Raw genomic sequence first — 25761 nt, 5'->3', positions numbered from 1 at the left:
GTTTAGTTGATAACCAAAAATACAGATTGCAGTAGATAAACTAACACGAACTAAAATAAGTTTTATTGTAAATTTGCGGTAGTTCAATTAATATTGTTCTTGACAGTTAGTTTAACCTACAAAAAACTTTTTAATATTTTAATGAAAAGAAAATAACAATAAATTATACAATATAAAGAAAGAAATTAGCTATTTTAAACAGGATAAATTATAGCATACATATGTATTTTCATTTGAACAGTTAGTCATTATCTGCATGCTCTTTGACTTTTGGACTGACCATTATAAGTTTCTCATAAGTAAAATGGATATTAAACATTATATTTTAAATCAAAATTCTATAATTGAAACTGCAGAATATTTTTAGGTATTTTTTGGGACTGATCAATGAGGGGTTCAAAAAGACCTGATACCTTAAATTTTCAATCTATATTTATTTTGGCTGTAAGGATTTTTGTTTTGTTTTGTTTTTTCCATTGCCAAATATTTCATTTTCCAAAAATTTTAGTATCAAAAATGTTCATGCAGATGTCTACTCAGTGGTCATGCATGCAGTGCTTTGGCATTATGACATTAACTATATTTGTAAAATATTTTGAATTATTATACATTATAAACAAATAATTTCCAGAATTTCTTTTACAAAAAATAAAATTTGCAATTCACAAGGCAAGCTCAGCTTCTAGATATTTCTTTTATTCTTTTAAAATACAATTTTGAATATATAAATTAAGTATATTGATGAATGCATCATTGCCTTTCCAAAGTTTTGGTGTTTATAAACACTTTCTTTTTTATGAAGCAGCATTCAAACAATTTAAATTAAGACTTTTTCAATATGCTAAAATTCATATATGTATATTGATCTATTACCACAGGTCTTAATACCATTACAGGTCAACTGTTATCCTCTTATTCTTTAGTGCTCAATTCAACACTGTGAGGTCTTTTCTTTTGACAAATACTAGTGCTTGCTGTGGTTACCTTTTACTAGATTCCTGTTGCAGTAAACATATTTTTCTAGTCATGACCTTTTAGAACTGACTATATGGTAATGTGTTTTGCTCATTATTGAAGTTCATTCTGTGATCTGTAGGTGCTTAAATATATCAACTTTATTTGAATCATGAAGGATAGCTGTCTCATGAGCAATCATATGGCATAGTAACACATCTACTTAATATATTATATATTTTTATCTTGCTTTCTGAAAAAAACCAACATATTTTATGTCCTTGTTCATATTCTTATATCTATGCAGGCCATACTGCTAGAAGCTGCACTCTGCAAGTTTTAATGTGGGTTTAACTTTTAAATCGTTTGGTTCAGTTCAGGCAAAGGGAGGTTTGTGCACATCTAACACTTGTTTAATCCAACCACATTTTGTGCCTCACTCAGAGTATCAAATTCACTATCAGGACCAATATAATTAGTGTTCTACGTTGTTTGTTGGTGATGTTCTTTACATGTTATGTTTACTGTTATCACTTGATGTGAATAATAAATGTGAAAGATTTTGAAATTTAAAAAAAACTTAGGGTTCCAACTTCCTCAAAAATGTTAAACTTAGATCTCTCCTGCATATTGCTTTCATTATATGTCAACACATTACTAGAATATACAGGAACTTGATGGTGTCTTCTCCTTTGAATATTTTTAGTAACACATTTTACTATGCCTCGAGTTGTTTTCTTATGTTAATATATCCATACTTTTTATCACAATCAAAAGCATATATTATGATAAATCTTTATTTATAAATAATCTTCATAAAAACTTCAACAATCAATAACTTACAAAATAAATATATAGAAAGAATATTTTTTATGGTATAATTTTTTTCCCCTAATTCAATCAGAAAGACCAACTAAAAATTATTTTAGAGTAGAATATATCACCGGTAAATAGAATATATCATATTATTGTGAACACACACATCTACATCTAAATTGTACATTAAACTGTCAATCTTCAGGAGGTACATCACAAGAATTAACAGATTCTGCTATAAGTGGAGAATACTTTGAGAATTTACTTATCAGGGGTATCTAATGAAAAATGAAAATGAGGTGAGGCATTTGGTCCCCCCTCCCACTTTTTACTACTCCTACTCTTGACTTATAATTAGTTTAAAGTAAATGAAGGTACCTGGTAAACAACATACATTGCATTTACCTATGATGATTCAGCCACTAACTTCATTTTGATTGATTGATTGATTGTTTGTGATTAATGCCACTGTCAGCACTCTTGGCAATTTCATGGCAGCAGTCTTGATTAATGGAGGAGATCAGAGTCCCAGAGAGAACAACAGCAGGAAAATTAATACTTAATTTTGACAATCCTGGATATCACTATAATTTAAACAAGGTTCAGTATATGATATATATCAAACTGATTCAACTATCACAACACATAAAATAAATTGTATCAGAAAATCTTAAGCTAATACTCTTACCAGTTAGATTATATTGTTATCACATCTACTTTCACACCTTAATGCTGATGTACATTCTGATTAAAAATATAAGAAAAAAAATCTACTGAAACTGATTTCTACTAAAACTAATATATATTGAAACTGATATAACACTACAATTAATATGAGATCACAATAATTTGATTGTCCTTTGTTTTCAGTATTTGGTTACATGTGTTTATCATCTTTGGTAAACCTCCAAGGAGAAGATAAATTTGGTAAAAGCCATTACCAATAGCTTTCCTTAAAATAGAAATGGGAATAAAAAAAATAGTAAAATTACCCATCGTTTCACAGTTATCTTAATGAGGGGGTTGGAGGGGTCCTGATCCCAAAATCCTGAGCTTCAACATGGAATCATGAGGTCCCAAATTTAAATCTTGACCTCCCAAAATTAAAAAAAAAATTCCAGAATCATGAAATGATCAATCACAAAATCCTGAGCTTAAAAACACTCATTCCCAGAGTCCCGATAAAGGTCCTACCCCATCTTAATATTATTAATAAACGAATCAGCTGATAGTATGGGCTGTTGAAAAATCTTTCTGTCACTGAGAAATCATAAAGTTGTCCATTCGACAAATATGACCTATTGACCATTTTACATATAGATTTTTTGTAAAACAAATTATCAAACATATTTTACAGGCAATAAAATATTCCCATACAAATTTTGTAGTAAAACCGTTGCTAATATTTGAATATTTATGTAAACATCTAAAAGTTCCAATGCAAATTGACAATTCTTACAATTTCAAATTAATAAATGACAGAAGTTAAAGTGAACATTTTATAACTCATATCTGACAGACAAATTTCTTGCATCATCTTAGGGATTTCATTCTAAAGACCTTTTATTTTGTTGTCTTGTTAATTTTATGAATTCAAATAAATTCTATAAGTTATGTCCTAAAATCTTTTATCTATTTAAAAACATTATCTATGCACATATTTGAGTAAATCTATTATATGTTTTGTCAATTCAGGAATCTGTGTCTTTTGTAACAAATGTCCACCTCTATCAAACTGTACAGCTTTGTAGTACCATTCTGGAAGTAATTTGTCTGTAAATAGTTTTGATACATATATTATTACTTTGAAAACATAGTACAAAGGAAGAATATCAGAAAAAAGTTATGAAAAATATGACAATAATTTTAATAGAAATTGATTACCTAACATCATGGGTTTTGCTATTTTAAGGATGTACTTAGGTGAGGTTTTGGAATTTGTGTCAAATGTTCGGACTCCTTGGTGTTTTTCCATACAACACAATGTAAAATATTTTGCCCCATAACACCCATTTTTTTTTCATATTAGACTAAATAGCTCATGAAACATCATTTACCAAAATTTTTGAAGATTCTTGATTTTCTTTCTTTTGTTTTGAGACCCAAATAATACCAATGCAAATATAAGGTAAAAGTCTGAGTCAGCCTTTTCCCGCCATATTTTAAATTACTAATATCTCGAAAAAGAGGTCCATGACCTATCAATATTTTTAGCTTATTTTTATCCTTAACAAATGCTTTACCAGCTTATACTATCAATTTTAAATTCTTGATTTTATAATTTTTACCTTACCTCACCTAAGTACATCCTTAAAGGCAACAATTTTCCAAAACTGTGTAATCAAAAACAATCTCCAGTGTTGAATTAAACTATGTTTTTTTCAGAAATTAATGCAACAATTCAATAATTTTCCAGAAATCACAATAATTTCTGCATTTAAAGTACTTATATAATTAGTAGATTAGAAAACAATAACTAGAGGCTCTCAAGAGCCTGTGTCGCACACCTTGGTCTATGTGCATATTAAACAATGGACACAGATAAATTCATGACAAAATTGTGTTTTGGTGATGTGATGTGTTTGTAGATCTTACTTTACTGGACATTCTTCTTGCTACAGTTATCTCAATCTATAATGAACTTGGCCCAGTAATTACAGTGGAAAATATATTCTACTTTACAAAAATTTATGAAAATTGTTAAAAAATGACTATAAAGGGCAATAATTCCTTAAGGGGTAACTTGACAATTTTGGTCATGTTGACTTATTTGTAGATCTTACTTTGCTGAACATTATTGCTGTTTACAGTTTATCTCTATCTATTATAATATTCAAGATAATAACCAAAAACTGCAAAATTTTCTTAAAAATTACTAATTCTGGGGCAGCAATCCAACAACAGGGTGTCTGTTTTGTCTGAAAATTTCAGGGCAGATAGATCTTGACCTGATAAACAATTTATCTCTGTCAGATTTGCTCTAAATACTTTGGTTTCAGAGATATAAGCCAAAATCTACATTTTACCCCTATGTTCTATTTTTAGCCATGGCGGCCATTTTGGTTGGTTGGCAGGGTCATGCCACACATTTTTTTAACTAGATACCCCAATGATGATTTTGGCCAAGTTTGGATTAATTTGGCCCAGTAGTTTCAGAGAAGAAGATTTTTGTAAAAGATAACTAAGATTTACGAAAAATGGTTAAAAATTGACTATAAAGGGCAATAACTCCTAAAGGGGTCAACTGACCATTTCGGTCATGTTGACCTTTTTGTAAATCTTACTTTGCTGAACATTATTGCTGTTTACAGTTTATCTCTATCTATAATAATATTCAAGATAATAACCAAAAACAGTAAAATTTCCTTAAAATTGTCAATTTAGGGGCAGCAACCCAACAACGGGTTGTCCGATTCATCTGAAAATTTCAGGGCAGATAGATCTTGACCTGATAAACAATTTTACCCCTGTCAGATTTGCTCTAAATGCTTTGGTTTTTGAGTTATAAGCCAAAAACTGCATTTTACCCCTATGTTCTATTTTTAGCCATGGCGGCCATCTTGGTTGGTTGGCAGGGTCACCGGACAAATTTTTTAAACAAGATACCCCAATGATGATTGTGGCCAAGTTTGGTTTGATTTGGCCCAGTAGTTTCAGTGGAGAAGATTTTTGTAAAAGTTAACGACGCCGACGCCGGACGCCAAGTGATGAGAAAAGCTCGCATGGCCTTTTAGGCCAGGTGAGCTAAAAAATGTAATTTAGAAACTATTAAAAAAAGGCAAAAACAAACATTTGCTATATAGCATTTTGGGAATTGCCACAAATTCAAAATCATTGCAGCTGTCAGAATTAAATGTGTGAACTACAATTTATAAAGTAATATTGTCTCCCTTGCACATTATTGAGAACACCTCCATTTTGTTAAAAAAAATTGTAGGCCGTAACATTTATTTGTGGTTCTTTTTTTTTTTTTTTTTTTTTTTTACATATTAACATACCAATTTCTGCAGTTATTTCCCTTGGTGGTTCTTTAATGCTGTTTTCTCTACATAGATTTATGATGTCAGATTCCTTAATGCCGACATGATTTAGGATGTTGTATGGAATGTCTAGTTCAACTAATTTATCTGTTGTGGCAAAGCAAAACATGGCTGGCTTTTTCTTGTTTTTAATTGTTTCAACATGATCTAATATCTGAAATATAAAAACCAAACTTGTTTAAGTTTGCTATAATGCACACTCTCTCTGAGAAATAAATGTACTTTTATTCAAAAATTCAACTCATTGCATATTTAACAGACTTACTGAATCTGATTTCAGCTGCCTTTCAGTTTCATGTCTCTGAATTTGATATGTATTTTTTTTACCATATGTAAGTAGTATAGACACTCAACTTGCCTAATATAATTTCATGTAAATCAGTTATAGACTTTAAAAGCAACACTATTTTCCCATCAGTTTAAAAAATTTTAATAACTTTTAATTTTGGAAATGATCACATGATGGTTCTAATAGAACTAATATGGCCGCTCTACAAATAGTGCAGAATATAACTAGAATCATGTCAAAGAAAAAAGAACTAGTTATAGCACAACCTTTATTTAAAATGTACCTTTGGAAAATTAAAAGAGGCCATTATAAAGGTCTGATCAAAATACAATGTAAAAGTGCACATATTGGTACATTTGGACTTGATAAAAGATCCTACAATGATCATACTGTAGAAAAATCGAAAATTGTATAGAGTAATCACCTTCTCAAATTCAGCAGTAGCAACATTTTCAACAGCCACTTGTAATGGTTGAACATCATACCTGGCAAAACCTGAAAGACAAATACTAATATTGTTTGATAGACAAATGCTACTAATCGCTAAGTTAATAAAACCTAAAACTAGAGCTCTAAAGAGCCTGTGTCGCTCACCTTGGTCTATGTGACTATTAAACAAAGGAAGCAGATGGATTCATGACAAAATTGTATTTTGGTGATGGTGATGTGTTTGTACATCTTACTTATGAACTTGGCCCAGTAGTTTCAGTGGAAAATGTTAGTAAAAATTTACAAATTTTATAAAAATTGTTGAAAATTGAGTATAAAGGACAATAACTCCTTAGGGGTCAATTGACCATTTCGGTCATGTTGACTTATTTGTAAATCTTACTTTGCTGAACATTATTGCTGTTTACAGTTTATCTCTATCTATAATAATATTCAAGACAATAACCAAAAACAGCAAAATTTCCTTAAAATTACCATTTCAGGGGCAGCAACCCAACAACGAAATGTCCGATTCATCTGAAAATTTCAGGGCCGATAGATCTTGACCTGATGAACAATATTACCCCATGTCAGATTTGCTCTAAATGCTTTGGTTTTTGAGTTATAAGCCAAAAACTGCATTTTACCCCTATGTTCTATTTTTAGCCATGGCGGCCATCTTGGTTGGTTGGCCCGGTCACCGGACATATTTTTAGCTCACCTGGCCCGAAGGGCCAAGTGAGCTTTTCCCATCACTTTGCGTCCGGCGTCCGGCGTCCGTCGTCCGTCGTCGTCCGTCGTCCGTCGTCGTCGTCCGTCGTCGTTAACTTTTACAAAAATCTTCTCCTCTGAAACTACTGGGCCAAATTAAACCAAACTTGGTCACAATCATCATTGGGGTATCTAGTTTAAAAAATGTGTGGCGTGACCCGGCCAACCAACCAAGATGGCCGCCATGGCTAAAAATAGAACATAGGGGTAAAATGCAGTTTTTGGCTTATAACTCAAAAATCAAAGCATTTAGAGCAAATCTGACATGTAGTAAAATTGATTATCAGGTCAAGATCTATCTGCCCTGAAATTTACAGATGAATTGGACAACCTGTTGTTGGGTTGCTGCCCCTGAATTGGTAATTTTAAGGAAATTTTGCTGTTTTTGGTTATTTATCTTGAATATTATTATAGATAAAGATAAACTGTAAACATCAATAATGTTCAGCAAAGTAAGATTTACAAATAAGTCAACATGACTGAAATGGTCAGTTGACCCCTTTAGGAGTTATTGCCCTTTATAGTCAATTTTTAACCATTTTTCGTAAATCTTAGTAATCTATTACAAAAATCTTCTCCTCTGAAACCACTGGGCAAAATTAAACCAAACTTGGCCACAATCATCATTGGGGTATCTAGTTTAAAAAATGTGTGGCGTGACCTGGTCAACCAACCAAGATGGCCGCCACGGCTAAAAATAGAACATAGGGGTAAAATTCAGTTTTTGGCTTATAACTCAAAAACCAAAGCATTTAGAGCAAATCTAACATGTAGTAAAATTGATTATCAGGTCAAGATCTATCTGCCCTGAAATTTTCAGATGAACCGGACGACCTTTGTTGGGTTGCTGCCCCTGAATTGGTAATTTTAAGGAAATTTTGCTGTTTTTGGTTATTATCTTGAATATTATTATAGATAGAGATAAACTGTAAACAGCAATAATGTTCAGCAAAGTAAGATTTACAAATAAGTCAACATGACTGAAATGGTCAGTTGATCCCTTTAGGAGTTATTGCCCTTTATAGTCAATTTTGAACCATTTTTCGTAAATCTTAGTTATCTTTTACAAAAATCTTCTCCTCTGAAACTACTGGGCCAAGTTCATTATAGATTGAGATAATTGTAAGCAGCAAGAATGTTCAGTAAAGTAAGATTTACAAACACATCACCATCAGCAAAACACAATTTTGTCATGAATCCATCTGCGTCCTTTGTTTAATATTCACATAGACCAAGGTGAGCGACACAGGCTCTTTAGAGCCTCTAGTTTAAACTTAATACCCCAATGATGATTGTGGCCAAGTTTGGTTAAATTTGGCCCAGTAGTTTCAGAGGAGAAGATTTTTGTAAAAGTTAACGCAGGACGACGACGGACGACGCCGGACACCGGACGCCAAGTGATGAGAAAAGCTCACTTGGCCTTTCGGCCAGGTGAGCTAAAAAAAGGCCTCATATTGCAGTGCATTTTGTTTATAGTTATTTCTAAATGTAATGCTATTTAAAATTATTTTCTCCATTAGTTGGTGGTTTTATTCAACTTTGAGTCAGGCTGTACATGTATTTGAATAATTAAATTTAAACCAAATTTGGTTTTAATTGTCTCATGCAATAAACTGGTAAATCCAAAATGATGTGATGGTTGCTTATCATTATGACATCAAATCTAAAGTACCGGTAGCCTTTTTTAAACATTACCTTATTAAACCATGCTAAACATTATAAAATGTTACTAGAAATATAAAGATGTTTTTACCAATTAATTCATAAAACTTTGGCAACAGAGGTGAATAAAATGACTGTAATCTTGGATTCTTCAGAAGCCTTGAAAAGAACTGTATAACATTGTGTGGTCTGGCATATCTACAAAAACAAAGAAGTATACAGCTAACAATATAGTAGGCTCAGTCAAAACATACAATTAACAGTGACTATGTCCCAAGTCAGACGTCTCTGGCCTTTGTTAGTATTGTATTTTTTTTTTTAATTTTAGTATATTTATAAGTTTTTGAGTTCAGAGTGACATCCATTATCCATTATACACATAATTGTTTAGGGTCCAGGTTAAAGCGCCTCTTCGTTTCTGAATTTTCTTGCTGTGTAGAAGACACATTGGTGGCCTTAGTTTAAACATACTTATTTATAGTGGATTTGGAAACAAGTTATTGCAACTTATATTAATCCCTCATCACTTTATGGCCTTGTAGCAGCATTAGCCTACTCTTTTTTGTAATCTGCAAGGGTATCTTTAACGTGCAAGAGATATGGCTCTGTCTTAACCTTGGTCAGCCATTTATCATCCCCTTCTGACTGACTATCATTGTTTCTCAAGACCATACTCGCAAATGGTGGCCTTGTGCTATTTTCTTATCTTTGGCGAGTTGTTCTCTCTGACACATTCTCACATTGAAAGGTCTCTGACAAAAATTTATCAAAGAGAGGTGTCATTGTGGTAAAATAGAAACAAACAAAGACACAAATTTCCATTACTCCAATAAAAAGCGTCTAAACAAAATCACGATAAACTACACATACATGACTTTTTTTTGTATCAAAAACTAATTCTACCAAATTTGAAATTTGTTACAGAGGATGCACAAAGTGTCATTGTGTCGCAATGGTCAAAGTTCAATGACTGCAATTAAAATGATCAAATGAAATCAGATGAACTGACAGAAAATATTCAAATCCATTGCAACAATTCAAAAATTTATATTCATTCACCAATATTAAAATAATGTATGTATGATAGTTTACCTGTGTGGTTTACCTCCTAAAAAATTTAAGAAGACTGCAGATTTTATTCTATCATTTTCAGCTGCAGCTCTAAATCCTAGAAATGATCCAGCACTGTGTGAGATAAGAATGTCTACCCTGAAATAAAAATGTAGGTGTATCCATACTTTTGGAGTCATCCTGCTTACAAAATTTATTGACCGACAGTCAGACAGATGGACAGAGAGACAATAGCTGTTTGCAATTGATCGTCATTGCTTGGTTCTAAATCCTTTAATAATTACTTGTATACAGTTCAAATAAAGCTAAAGGTAATAATTTGACAAACTATAATTTTAAATTATAATAATATAACATGTATAATGCCTATGTTGTGATGTTACACTATTGTTTCAGGTAAGGGTGAAGGTTGGTACCTATTAAAACGTTTAAACCTGCTGCATTTGTTTGCACTTGTCCTAAATCAGGAATCTGATGTTTAGCAGTTGTTGTTTGTTGATGTGGTTTATAAGTGTTTCTCATTTCTCGTTTTTTAAATAGATTAGACCATTGGTTTTCATGTTTGAATGGTTTTACACTAGTCATTTTTGGGGCCCTTTACAACGTACCACATCTCTTTACATCTATATACAAACCTTTCAAGTTTTAGTTCATCCAAAATCCTATCAAGCATATCTGCTTTTCCTGTGGGACTATAATCAATACTATAAACTTCATTTGCTGGTAGCCTACTTTCACCACAACCTATTGAGAGATATTATGCTATTTAGATAATTCAAAAGATTATTCAGATATTAAAAATCTTAATTATTATGTAAGTATATGAGTTACCAAATTTTAGGGCATATTATAAAAATTTCACATCATACGGAACATGTATACTATGCTTACAATGTGACCACACAATTATGGTAAATTACCTCATACATTGTACCAAAACTTAACCTGATTAACTCAAGCATATTGCCAATGAGACAACTATTGGATGGAGACTAAATGAGATGGACATGTCACTATTCCAACTTCAACAATGAACAAAACCCATATCAAGTATAGGTGCTCTGTATACATAGTATTATCAATATACAGGGACTAAACTTGAAAACTTCAAGCTGGGAGCCCAGACCAGATATTTCATAATTAGTTTCTATATATATGTTTAACTAAAATTTACCTGAAAGTTTAGGGGCCCAGCTAAAAATCTAGGAGCAATGGTTGACTGGGCTCCCTTTAAGTTTTGTCTCTGAGTAAGCCATAAAAGGCCCTATATTGGCCTATATGACAAATTGTACAAATTTTCAGAAGCCTGACTTATGATTAAACAATAAAGGAAAAACAAATATGACAGTCAGCAACCAATGGTAATGGCAACCATCTACATTGACAATTATATTTAGAAGTTTTATTCATAACGAGCATGTGTACTCCTTCTAGGATGTGACCTCAACTTCATGTTTAAATACTCAAAGGCGGTACATGACACTACAGGGAGATAACTCTGTAATAATCTTAAGGTGGTACATGACACTACAGGGAGATAACTCTGTAATAATCTTAAGGTGGTACATAACACTACAGGGAGATAACTCTGTAATAATCTTAAGGTGGTACATGACACTACAGGGAGATAACTCTGTAAAAATCAGCTGAAAGTTCTGTACGGTGCAGAAGTGTGGGGGTATGAGAAAAATGATGTTATTGAATCATTGCACTTAAAATTTTGTAAATATATAATGAAAGTTAAAAAATGTACACCTAAATGCATTGTATATGGTGAACTAGGTAGAGTACCAATGTCTGTTAATATTAAAGCAAGAATGGTTGGTTTTTGGAAACGTATTGTTACTGGCAAAAAAAAGAAAATTTCTCGTACATTGTATGAAATGCTATATAAACTTGATTCTGGTAATGTTTACCTCTCTAAGTGGTTGAATTGTGTAAAAGATATTATATAATCTGAATGTGGTTTTATTAATGCCTGGAATGATCAATATATAGATACTAATTGTCAGTTGTCTAAAAATGTGAAACAGTATTACCACAATTTGTTTGTTTAAGTTTAAACATATTTTATTTGCAAATGTAGCAAAAGGGATTGGACACAAGTTATAACAACATTAGAGACGTCCTCTCTCTTGTTTGTAAATGAATGGAAGGCTCAGATATTTAATACCTCAAAATGTTTAAATTATAGAATGTACAAGTCTGAGTTTGGTTTTGAAGATTATTTAACGACATTGCCTTTTGATCTAAGAATTAATTTGTGTAAGTATAGGTGCAGTAGTCATAGGTTACCTATTGAATGTGGTAGATTTTATAGCATTGATAGATCAGAAAGAATATGTGATTTATGTAACAGCAATGTGCTAGGAGATGAATTTCATTATATATATGATTGTACTTTCTTTAATGCTGAAAGGCTGAAATTTTTGCCTGCAGATATTTGTAAAGTTAAAAATACTATGAGTTTCTCTAATTTAATGAACAGCAAAGATAAATTTGTTCAAGTGGCTTAGCCAAGTTCTGTAAAATTGTAATGTCAATTTACAAATGATATTTACCTTCCCATTTATTCATGCATTTGTAAATATGTTTGTTCATGCATTATATCTTATTTGTTATATTGTTGTACTATCATGCCTCATGTGAGGCCTTTAGTGAAATAAAATGTTTCAAATGTTTCTAAATCCTATTATGTTGTTAAGAAAACATTAAGCTTCTGATTGATCAAAATTAGTGTTTGTCAAACTGCTATATATCCGATGACATTTATCTGATAAGTGTGTGGTTCAAGTTTTGTGATATTTTAATATGTGTTGTCAATCATGTCAATTGGTCAAAGTTAATATTTTGTCAAAATTTTATGAAAATTAACAAGCCAAATCAATTTAGTCAAAGTGTTTGGTACCAACCCATACTTTAACCTGATATGGGACAAACAGACCAAATGATTGGCTAATAGAGAAAAATGAGAACAGACATAATGACGCTCAAACTATGGGCATCAAATTTTGTTCTAACTTGAAATCTTACCTGGAAAATCTGGTGCAATACATTTCATACCATGTTGAGCTAACTGTAATGACAGATTGTGAAAGTCACCACCATCACCTGGCATACCATGTAATGCTAAGACAACCGGATCACTTGGGGATGCATCATGTCTGGATATGGTCTGTACATTTAATTGAACAGCAATATCTTCTACTTTATGTGGATCTGTTGACTTGAATTTTACAGGAAGTGTTAGTTTGTTATGAACAATATTTTCTGGCTGATGAAGCAGTTTATTAGATTGATTCTCAAGTCTGCTTGAAGTTAATAGATTTCTACATTGAAATTTTATATGACTCCTAAACTGTCTTGTAAGTTCACATACAAAGTAAAAATGGTGACCTTTACTGCAGCACTGCATCTTTCAGCATTCTGAAAGTACATAAAACATGAAAAATTCTTAATGATTTGCCATGTTGAAACCAATGTTCAGCCTAGCCACAACCAGATGTACATTTTGTGTTTCACATGAAGTCAAAAATGAATATCACAATTAGGAAAAAACTCTTTTGATATTTTGGAACAGAAATGGTTTAAATTATGAAAAATAGCCATCGTTAGACTAACACTGGAAGCATTTATATAATTACATGCAGTTTTTGGAAGAAATATTTTTAAAAATAAATGGTGTTTAAAAACTGTCTAGTTTTCTTTAATGGTTGCCTTCAAGACATGGTCTCAGATTTTTGGTCAATGACAGAGACAACTAAATATGTTTAGAATTATTGGATATCAAACATTTTAATTGAAAAATAAATAACAAGAACATGTTCAACTCACAGTTATTTCAAACAACAGTAGCTTTCTTTGATCATTAATCTTATCTGATCAAACTATACCTAAACTAATCTTAAATAACAAAACTTCCAAAAAAAACCTTTCTTTTGGGGTATAGAACATTAAAATAACTTGTTGCATATTCTTACAATAAACTTGATAAACAATCAAACTTAGCAATACAATTTGTATGTTTTGTCTACAGACAAGACATTGTATTTATATTTAATGAAATGCATTATTAAAACCTAATTTTGACATAGTTGAAAGTCATGTTCTCTTGAAAATAAAACATACATTTTAACAGGTTTATCTATCAAATGATGCTGAACTTGGAGGAAAATGGAAACAAATACATTGTGATAATGTCTACGGACAAGACATTTTATTGATTTTTAATTAAATGCTTTCAAAAACGATTGTTAAAGTTAAGATTTAACATGTTTAAAGTTACCAATTAAATTTTAAGCTGTGTTTTTCAGATTCTGCAAAATATAAAAATGTACCAGTTCTTTACATACAATGACATATCTCAATAATTTATTGATTAAGCCAAAATGAAGATTCTTTTAACTGAAATCCATATATATCTGACTGTTTAAAACAATCAAACTATTATTAAACTCAATTTTGACATAGTTGAATGCTTTCTCTTGAAAAAATAACATACATTTTATCTATCAAATTAGGCTGAACTCAAGGAAATTGGATACACATTAATTGTGGTAATGTCTATGGACAAGAAAATTTCAGTTGAAAAAACAATCTGTTAGAATTAATTGTGACTATATTTAAGTTGAAAATAATGAGTTTTAATTTGAATAGATAACATTCATCACCTATAAATAAGATTTAAGTTCCAAAGCAGACAAATTATTGAATTTAATACTTGTTATGTACAAGTGTCTTGTCCGTAGACACTTCCTCATCTGCTGGTAATACTGAAATACAAAAGATCAAGTCAGAGAGAAATAAATACTTTTTCTTCATTTGATTTAGTTAATATTTTAAGGTATGTAGCAACTGGAATAAACATATTGAAGTAAATTGTACTTGATGCAAACATGAGACAGAGTTGTCATAATTCACAAGTTGATATTTAAACATTTTCAGCCTTTTAATTTAACCACAGAGTGAATATTTGTGGACGCAGCCAACAGAATGTTGGATCGCTATGTCTAACTATTGCGACCAAAGTTGCAGGCTCGACAAAAAAGAAGGCTAGAATTTTTAAGAGAAGAGACGGAAGACGAGACGGAAGATGGCTTAAAAAATCAAAAGACTAAAAGACTGAAAGATTAACTTTAATGTATATGTTTCAATTTCTATTCCAACTGTATAAGCTTAATTGATTCAAACATTGACCTCCACATATACTTTTCTTTCTTTCATTCATAAAATCTCAACCAACAAAATTACTGTTTTATCATTCAATTTAAAAAATCATTTCACATCCTATTAAATGACTATTGTTTATGCAAGTTTATAAGTAATAAATAAGATCAAAAGTAAGCAATTTATGAGTTAATGTTAAAAAAAAATCTGATTAAATTAAATTGTCATTAAATGAATGACATGCCTGCAGGCTTTACTGCTGAAAGTTTTTTTCTGCAAATCAAGTGAAAGGATTATAATTGTTTACCAAACGCTATATTGTTTCCTTTTGATCTCATTCAGAATAACATAATCATGATTATGATTTCATTTAGACAAATTTAATTACTAAGTAAACAAGTCATTACTGCTTAAATTGATGAACCATGTGACATACTGTCAGAGAAATTACATAAATAATTGATAAATAAGCACTCACTTATATCATTAACACATAGACTGCATGAATGTTCTATATATATGGTATAGCCAGATTCTGCAAAGGAACATGACTTAAAGTTATACAACAAAACAAAGGTAATGTATTTGCTGTTTAAATTTTGCAACCTTGAATCTAGGAGTTCAGCATATTTAAAATTAATTATTTATACTTTCATCCAGCATATAACAGAGTGTCCAACTTTCATGACTTTTTAAAGTAATCTATTAACATGATTAATTATCTAATGATCTTTAGAAAATATTTGGTTTTGTATTTACCTGGGACCAATAGATAATTCAATATTCTAATTACACATTGGAATAAAAGCTGCATTGATTACTCTAAATACCCATTAAACTACATAAAGACAGACTTATTCAGAGATTTTAAAAATCCATTTAGAAAATTAAACTACAATGTACTTTATTATTGATATGATAAAGATACTCATCTCTATTTGCATAGTTTATTCATGATATTAATTACCTTGCAGTAAAACCAATACAACAAACAGGGGTTAAGAAATTTTGTTATAGCTCACTAGCCCAGGGCTAATTGGTTGCAAGATTTTACTAGCCCTGTTGGAAGAACTACTTGCCCAACAAAACTGACCTGCTAGCCCTAGTATGCCTTACAAATTCAGAGTTTGCTGCAATAACAATGAATTCTTAAAACTTAACAATTGTTATCTATTCACAGCATTGTACAGTAGATTTTTGCAAATTGGATATTCAAAACTTATATCAGCAAAAAATATTCCATTAGCATATATATTCAATAAATCGATAATTGAATATTCACTGAAAATTCTGATATATTGAGTTGACCAAATCCGAGGATGATGCAAGTCTTGACCACTGCTATACGTGGGTATGTAAAAGGATTGGAGGGGGTTTTATCAGATACAATAGCATCATCACGGTTGTGTAAAAGAATTATCAGCACATGTTTCAAATTTATATCTGACAAAAGTCAGGTTTCTGCTGCCAAAAGGGATTCACATTTATATTGCAATAAATTAATCAGAAGGAGGTAAAATCAGGTTGCATAAGCAATGTACAATACCGCCCCTGTAGTCTGTACTGACACATCGATATTGAAAGTACAAGATCCACCCTGAGTTATTTGTTCTATTTTAAAACTTGTACAAAATCAGTTCAAATTCTGGGAATCCTGGATGACGTACTTGAATCTGATTGGATAAGATAGAAAAGTGTTGAGGGGATTTTCCCCTTTCAATTTTAGAAACTCCAAGAATTTTTTGTTACTAGTCCGTCGGGCATTTTGGGTTACAAGTTTTGGTTGCCCGAGGTCTAAATGTTGTAGTCCCGGGCGTCGGGCTAGTGGATTTCTTAACCCCTGACAAACTTTAAAATAATAATAAATTAACTTTCTTATCTAATGATTTTCACCTATTAAGATACTTGAAATATATTATACATCTAGCAAGTTGTTATTATTTTGAAAATTAGGTCTTCTATTTAGTTTTTAACCTTAAGATTTCAAAAATTAAGAACACAATTGCCAATTAAAAACTGGCAAGAAGCCCATGGTCAGGTCTCGGTCAGGTCCATATACTGGAAATTTATCTATCACTTTCATTTTGTTTAAGATATTGCTGATTTAAATTTTTTGAAATAAATTTCATTTCACTGATCCAATGAGAATTGTAGGTGTAAGCAGAGTAACAAAATGAGAGTTCTCATGTTATAATTTTCGTTTTTCTTTTTCTATTTGTCAACACCGAAACAACCCCTTTTCTGAGTAAAGCAAAAACAAAAAAAATAACAGGGGCAGCAACCCAACAACTGGTTGTCTGATTCATCTGAAAATTTCAGGGAGAAAGTTTCAGAGGAGAAGATTTTATAATAGATAACAAAAATTTACGAAAACTTAAGGGGTCAACTGACCATTTTGGTCATGTCTGACTTATTTGTAGATCTTACTTTGCTGAACATTATTGCTGTTTACAGTTTATCTCCATCTAAAATAAAATATTCTAGATAATAACCAAAACGGCAAAATTTCCTAAAAAATACCAATTCAGGGGCAGCAACCCAACAACCGGTTGTTCGATTCATCTGAAAATTTCAAAGCAGATCTATAGATGTTGACCTGATAAACAATTTTAACCCAAGTCAGATTTGCTTAAAATGCTTTGGTTTCAGAGTTATAAGCCAAAATCTACATTTTACCCATATATTCTATTTTTAGCCATGGTGGCCATCTTGGTTTGGTTGGCTGTATCACCGGACACATTTTTTTTTAACTAGGTATCCTAGTGATGATTGTGGCCAAGTTTGGTTGAATTTGGCCCAGTAGTTTCAGAAGAGAAGATTTTTGTAAAAGTTAACGACGATAGACAACGGACGCCCTAAGCTAAAAAGATAGGGGTATATTCAAACAATGGATATATGGCAATTAAACATGTTAAAAGGGCCTTCTTTTTTTTCCTTTAGGGGTCCCATCCCATATAGAGCCAGGTATTGAAGTTAAGGTTTGGGCAATGGTAGCCCACAGCTTATTTTCTTGACCAATATGCATGTCTATACACGAAAAGCAGAAACTTTAGGAGCCCACACCAAATTTTAGGGGCCATTGGCGAGTGGGCCCTGCTAATTTCAAACCCTGAGAGCTATACTTAACTATCCTTAACCCCAACCTTACCTAACCTTTAAATTACCTCGACCTCGAACTTTGACAAGCTTTCTTGAACCTTACAATAAAAAGTCCCAAAACCTTAATCCCATACGCAGAGTTTACATCAATTGACATAGACTATCTTACCAATCGACAAAAGTCTATTAAATTACAATTTCTTAGAATACCTTACATAAAAATCACAACTACGATTGGGCCACAGTGGGAAAGCCACAGATCAGTTCTGCGCCTCCTTCCATATGACGTAACGGCCAAAAAATCAAGGGCGACAATCGCGATTTTTACATAGACGGCGACAGTATCGCGCCATCTCGGTAATTTGTTTACATCGTGTACGTGTGATTTTTCAAGAAATTTACTATTAAAGACAATTAAACTTGTGTCATTTCATCATTAATTAGTTATATAGGTACGTTTTACAGGTGACTATGCTATATTTTCTTCTTAGGAGATTTTATTTTACAAGAAACAAACATCTGAAACTGGCAAGACACGTTGTTATTTTGGAAGATAAAAATATGGCGGGTGTTTTCCGCTTCTGAAAATAACTGACACATTCGCATCCTATTGGCTATTTAAATATAAAATGACCAAAAATAGTATCTATGATGATAGGAGTCCCTAAATATTTGCATAAATACCCATCACTCCTTATAAAATTGTAACTGAGGCTGCGAAAAGGAAGCACATAAATCGACGCCATTTTCAACAGATTAAGGTTTCTGAGCTCACGAAATCCTACTATTTTTACTTTTAATGGTTAGTAGAAAGATATCAACATTATCCATAACATAAGTCATTGATCAGATCGGGTTATGGCTATATGTTTGCCTCTTTTAGGATGCTGAAATCCATTAAATTCCCCCAGACCACACGAAATAAACGCCCCTTTTTCAGCCCGAGACTTCAATTTTGATTAAAACTTGAATTTTGGCATGTCAATGTTAGCTTTATAATTTTAATTAAATTATTACGGTTGTGTTAAGCAATTGTGCTGATTTGTTTGGTTGTCTCGAATAGTATAAAGGTTAATTAAATGGTTTTATATTATTATTTTTGAACCCAAAAAGTGTGTGACAAAAACAAAAACAAACAAAATAAAATTATAGGAAAAATATAACAACTGCATAAGTATAGTTTAATTTTATCCTAAACCTCTATCCATCATTTCTTACAGATAGTACAGGGTGAGGGTTCACAAAATAGGGAACCAGGGGTGGATGCAGCCATTTTGAAAAGGGGTTCCCTACCCAGGATAAAGGGGGGTTCCAACTAAATGTCCCCTTTCAAAAGCATTGATTGTCCATAAAAAGAGGAGATTCCAATCCCGGAACCCTATCCCTGGATATGCCACTGGGAACTATGGCTAAAAGTATAAAAAAAAATTGGAGAACTATGACTAAAGGAACAAAGAATAGAGAAAATTGACTGTAATAAGGGAATAGAGCAAATGACATGCTAGTCAAAATAATATGACGTCTGACAAGGCTATTTTATTTTTTTTTATCTAGGACGCCTTCCTACGCATCCCAGAAAAAAATTATAAAACATCCTAGCCAGACGTCATAATATTATTTGAACTATTGATGTGCTAATTTATATATTGAGAAAAGAGAAATGATGGACAAAAAGTATAAAAAAAATTAGAGACAAATGAGCGTAAAGAATAAATGATAAAGTAATGGAAAACACCCCATCCAGACCCTTGTTTATCTGAACAACAGAACTATTTTTTTTGCTGAATAGTGCATATAGGCATTTCCCATTTGAATGGTTTTACAGTAGTAATTTTAGGGCCCTTTTTAGCTTGTTGTTCGGTGTGAGCCAAGGCTCCGTGTTGAAGGCCGTACATTGACCTATATTGGTTTACTTTTATAATTTGTTATTTGGATGGAGAGTTGTCTCATTGGCACTAACACCACATCTTCCTATATCTATGTAAAATATCTTTTAAAGATTTCAGGTATATGAAATATTAACCAGTAGGACAGTATAAATTCTGTCCCTCCTTCCATGCAAAAAAAAAAAATTATGTGATTTATTGTTGAATTTTATTGCCCCATTCAGTATTGGCTAGGTGTTGTGGCCAGGTTTTATTGGTGGTGGATACATTTAATATCTATTACTGGTATGAAGAATTTAAGATATGAATGATTGAATGAAAAGTTACCTTTTATTAAATAACAGATACATATGTAAGATAATTTAATGTTGCATATTAAGTAATACTTTATTTAAACATTATTTAATATACCTATTAAAAAGATTGATATGTTATTATGTTGATGGATTTAAGATATTGAAGTAAATGAATAAATAAACAGAAAATTTGTGTTGCTGTATATGATTATTAACTTTTCTTGATGGAGGGCAGGACTTTTTCGGGACGTTTGGATTGAGTGTTTTTAAGCTCAGGATTTTCTTTCGTGATTTTTTTTTTTAAATTTGGGACCTCAGAAGATCATGTTTTTAGCCCGGGATTTTGGGATCAGGACCCCTGCAACATCCCCACCTCCTTTGACATATAATATAAAGTCAGTAAAAATATATCAATTATTTACATCAAAAGTCTAAAATAATTTCTTTATTTTTCTTGAATCATATAAACCTCCTTTTGATTATTTAAGATTAAAATAAGAAAGATTTCAATTTAAATGAAATGATAACACACATCTGAAAACAATCATAGTATATACATTATGAGATTTTCTCATGTTTAAAGGCTTTCATGTAGCAAAAAAATGCCTATATATCCACTCCAAATGAGTATTTTGGGATAGTTGTCTCATTGGCAATTATTCACATCTGATTAATTTTCCATTAGTAAAATTCAAATAAAAAGCATTCAATTCCAATTTAAATGTGAACCTTCTCATTCTTGGACCACATAGAAATTTGTAGACAATTAAAATATATTATAATTTCATATAACAACTGTAGAAAAGTTCGAAATTATTTTCATTTGATAATATCATCTGCATATATTATATATTTTCAGATAACAATAGGAATAAGAAGAGCAGGATTTCTATTTTGAGGATTTACATGTATGGGACAGAGGACTATTTGACTTGATTTTACTTTTAACTTGGACTTTTTAACAATAATACTCTTAAATTATTTAAAATATTTTATACGTATGTTTCATTTTAACATTATTTTTATGACTGTATTTATTTATCATTTAATAAACGTTTATTTCTAAACATTTTTATATTTTTAAATATACAATGTGAAACACTCAACCATTTTATATTGATAACGTGGGGTAAATGTACATGAGACAATAATGCTGTTGCCATGGTTGCAATACAATAAAACTTATTCATAGATGCAAAGCTAGCATATTCATAGGGGTCCCTTTTGTGGTTGATTAAATAGGGAATCACTGGAGCGGGCCCCTCTTAAGTCAGTCAGCAGCCCCCTAGAAAAAGTTCTGGATCCGTCACTGATATCAGGCATATACATGTATGTACTGTAGTATTTGAGACATAAAAAAATCAAAGATATAAAATGTAAACTTGATGGTCTTTAATGATTGATTAGGTGTGAAGGACTGAAATAGAAAGGTTTTAAAATTGTTCAGTTCTCCTAGACATAGTGAGGTATCCTTGAGGTCTCTTAAATGGCCTATCATGACGACTTTTCACTGTTTTTCTGAAGTGTGGTAACCCCTGCACCTAAATAAATCATTTTCAGTAGTCTCTCTTTTTTTCATACTTTTTTTTATGAAAAGTCTAAACTAATATTCAAATTAAAAAAAAGAAAACTGAGCAACTTGAACCCATAACATACAATTGATATCAGGTGTTCTGGAAGAGTAAGTAGATCCTGCTCCTTGTGTAGTATTAGGAATGAGATGTCCTGGTGCTCTTTTCCTATATGTTATCACATGATTTTGCAAATTATTGCAATTGTGTGCTTTTTAAGAATGGAGAAAAATGTGTGAAAAAGTATTATATTGCATAAAAATCAGCACACAGATATAGGAATGGTATGATTCTGATTAAACTATAGATCCTGTGTCCAAGCTTTGTTTTCTTGTAGATTGGTGTAAAATAAAAATGTGGGTCAAGCATTAATATCAATGCAACAAAACAGGATCCCCCAAAATCAGAGTGAGACTTTCATATGCAAATTTCAAAGTAGACCTTAGAAGTGATACAGCATTTTGTTAATGCTTTAAATTGTCATATAGCTCTGACATGTATTAAGAATTGGATGTACTAGGCATTGTGCATTCCTATTGAATGTTAATCTCAAGTTCTCAAGAGTTAAACATGCCCCACGACCCAGACACACTCAAACATGAATGGTTAGTGTACACCATGTTGCTTGATATGCATGATAAGGACAGGACAGACATCAAGTTATAAACATGTGTGAGTGTCAACTTCCAACTTGCTTAGTTTTTTTTATATAAACAACAAGAACGAATACTTAAAATCAAGTGAAAATTATAGATACATCAGATTAATATTTGTTGATTGGTACTTTTTTTAATTGACAAGTTAATTTCAGATTAATATTTACTGAATCAAAGAATGACTAACCATTACCCTACAAAAAATGGCTTAAAACAAAGATAAACTGAGTGCTTACACTTTGCACATGCGTAGGATTTTTATCCAGACAATAACTTTTGTCTACCCCTTCAGCTGAAATTTTTGAAAAGTTGGGGAAAAAAAGGGGGTTCTTCCAGACAACTTAAGTCATTTATATGGACAAATTCGTTCATAGATTAACCTAGTTTCAATGTACTACATACATCTGTTACACACTGCAGCACAATTAAATAACTACAGAAAATGTAGTTTGAGCAGTCTGAGCAACATGAAAAACATCAACAAATGATGGTGTAAGGCAGCAACCATTTGATTTTCTGGGGGGGCTATGGTTTTTTTTGGAAAAAAAAGTTTGTTTCCAGTTTTTGGAGAAAAAAATAATTTGTTTTTGATTCTGAGAAAAAAAAATTGTTTGTTTCACCCTCAGCTGCCACTATATGTAATGCTAAAATTGAAAGAAAAAAATTGTTTTCGACTTGTCGCGGAAAAAATAGATTGTTTTTCGCCGCAGGCGAAAAAAAAAATTTGTCCAGAAAAAAAACCCATAGCCCCCCCCCCAGAAAATCAAATGGTTGCTGCCTAAAGCCTTCAACCGATCATCATTTTTAAGTAAAATATATTTAAAATCCTGGAATCATCATCACCCTTCATTGTCTCAATCAGTTTCGTGGTTAAAAACTGTAAAATATGACATAATTTGCTTAATTTTGCGCCGAAATAACTCCAAAAACGTAAGAAAAGTGTTGAATTTTGACCTCCGGTTGAAGTATTTATTATGTAAACAAGACTCAGAGTGACGGGGAATCCTATACATAGTCATGTGCCCATATGTTTCTGGGTCACATTTATTTATATCTCGACCAATGAAAAGCTTTAGGATGCATTTGTGTCAGTTCCTAACAAACAGGGGGATTACCCGCGGTTTTTTTGAAATCTACGGAGGACGTCTTTTGATTTATCATATTTCAGTAACGCAGCACTTATTTTAATACCTATTTTGGCAGTCGTGTGACAAAATCTATTCTAATGAAAAATTAACCTCAAATACTGATGGATGTTTAGTTGTTTTAATAAATTTATTGTCTGAAGCACAGGCTATGTTTTTGTTTACACGCTGGTTACAGCGCCACCTCAAAATTTTTAGATTATCTCCCCTTTCCCGCGTGACCACCGGAAGTAGCTCTTCAATGTCACTGGCTTTCCCACTGCCAGGTATCCAGGCTAAACTACGGACCCAATGTTTACCTCGTGAGAGCAGACGGGGCTCACTAATTAGCGACAAGAAGCGTCAAGAAGCGACAAGAAGCGTCAAAAAGCGACAAGAAGAATAAATTTATCGACAAGATTAGAAGACTATTTAGCGACAAGAAAACTTGAAAAAAATATTATTAAAATAAAAATATTTAAAAAAAATGCATTGACATTGTTATTTTAATGAGAGGGCGGAAAGGGTAAAGGGAGACAGGGAGAGAGGGGGTGGGAGCCTGGAGAAAGGGGGCGGGAGAAAGGAGAAAAGGGGTAAAAAAGGAGACAAAAATGTATATTTAAATTATTAAAATTTAGCAGGAAAACAATTATTTAATACATGAGTTAAGCAAAAGATTAAAGAAAGTGCTAATAAAAAGTAAAATAACCAACAACAAAAAAAACGACTCCAAGGAAATTAAAAAACGGAAAGTCCGAAATCAAACGGCAAAATCAAACAAATGGATAACAACTGTTATATTCCGAATCGTACAGGCATTTTCTTATGTAGAAAATGGTGAATTGAACCGGGTTTTATGGCTAGCCGAACCTCAGGCTCACTTGGGACAGTCGCAGAAAATTCCCCAAATGGCATAGTAACAAAAAAAAATATTCCGAACGTCGTCACTATAATTCATTACGATCTCTTATATATGGAGAAAGACTAAAAACTAACAATTTCCTGGATTTTATTGTGAGCCTGCGTGCATGTATAGAGACCGTGACATGTCACCATCCTTGTTGTTTTTTTTTTAGATAAAGTGCTTCAAAGATGACCGATATGCATAGAATTTGGCAGAAAAATTATGACATTACTTAATATATAGAGTAACATTTTTTTTTTTTTGACTGAGAGGTATTGAAAAATATGTAACGGGATCTGAATGGTGTTTGTTATTTTGTTTTAACCTATCTGGTTTTCGTAAATTTCCTATTATAAATGCTGAGTTCACACGTAATTCGAATTCGATTCACATTAACTTTAGTTTTATTTCCAACTAACAGGGTACACATTCAGCTTCAGAAAGTTGATTGAGTGAACAGTGATTTTTAAATACAATATGAATTGATTGATTTGAGGTTGAAAAATGTCCGGTGGCAAATAGTTCAGGCATGTTCAGGACGATACATTACAATTTGAAATTTTAATGTGTCTAATGCAGCCATCAAAAAGGTTACTAATAAAACATCCTGTCAGATGTAAAAGGAATCTGATGTACAGTAGTTGTCGTTTGTTTATGTTATTTATACGTGTTTCTCGTTTCTCGTTTTTTTTTTTTTTTTTTTTTTTTTTTTTTTTTATCTTATATAGATTAGACCGTTGGTTTTCCCGTTTGAATGGTTTTACACTAGTAATTTTGGGGCCCTTTATAGCTTGTTGTTCGGTGTGAGCCAATTAAGGCTCCGTGTTGAAGGACGTACATTGACCTATAATGGTTTACTTTTTTTAAATTGTTATTTGGATGGAGAGTTGTCTCATTGGCACTCACACCACATCTTCCTATATCTATCCTCTATAAGTAAAACACTCGATGCATTATAAAAGTTCCACCTTGAAATTGTACACTGTAGATGAGGAAGTCGGACTCTGCGTGCCTTTATATATTTTCA

The 25761-nt window shown here is 31.9% G+C and overlaps 2 protein-coding genes across 6 annotated transcripts in view; one reads left to right on the top strand and one right to left on the bottom strand.

Annotated features, from left to right (window-relative positions):
• Positions 1-1733: 1733 nt before the first annotated feature.
• On the bottom strand, positions 1734-24166 carry LOC143082978 (uncharacterized). Of its 5 annotated transcripts, XM_076259031.1 has the most exons (10): positions 24117-24136; positions 18513-18539; positions 15677-15733; positions 13066-13458; positions 10668-10776; positions 10054-10170; positions 9053-9159; positions 6524-6594; positions 5769-5964; positions 1734-3543 (listed from the first exon to the last, which is right to left on the bottom strand). In XM_076259031.1, exons 4-10 carry the CDS (start codon positions 13445-13447, stop codon positions 3416-3418), a joined length of 1110 nt encoding a protein of 369 aa, XP_076115146.1. In that variant the 5' UTR covers positions 13448-13458; positions 15677-15733; positions 18513-18539; positions 24117-24136; the 3' UTR covers positions 1734-3415. The 5 variants fall into 5 exon arrangements, with proteins under 5 accessions (XP_076115146.1, XP_076115148.1, XP_076115149.1 ...); XM_076259033.1 differs by lacking the exons at positions 18513-18539; positions 24117-24136 and adding an exon at positions 24151-24166; XM_076259034.1 differs by lacking the exon at positions 15677-15733 and having other exon boundaries at positions 24117-24153.
• Positions 15705-25761, top strand: part of LOC143082977 (uncharacterized) — a 44395-nt gene continuing 34338 nt past the window's right edge. The window contains exon 1 of the mRNA XM_076259030.1: positions 15705-15774. The gene's annotated coding sequence lies outside the window, so the exon portion shown is untranslated. The remainder of the gene's footprint in view (positions 15775-25761) is intronic.

Source organism: Mytilus galloprovincialis, chromosome 7 (genome assembly GCF_965363235.1).
Source record: "Mytilus galloprovincialis chromosome 7, xbMytGall1.hap1.1, whole genome shotgun sequence".
Classification (NCBI taxonomy): Eukaryota; Metazoa; Mollusca; class Bivalvia; order Mytilida; family Mytilidae; genus Mytilus; species Mytilus galloprovincialis.
The sequence above is the reverse complement of the archived record's forward strand: the minus strand, read 5'-3'. Positions and strand labels throughout refer to the sequence as shown.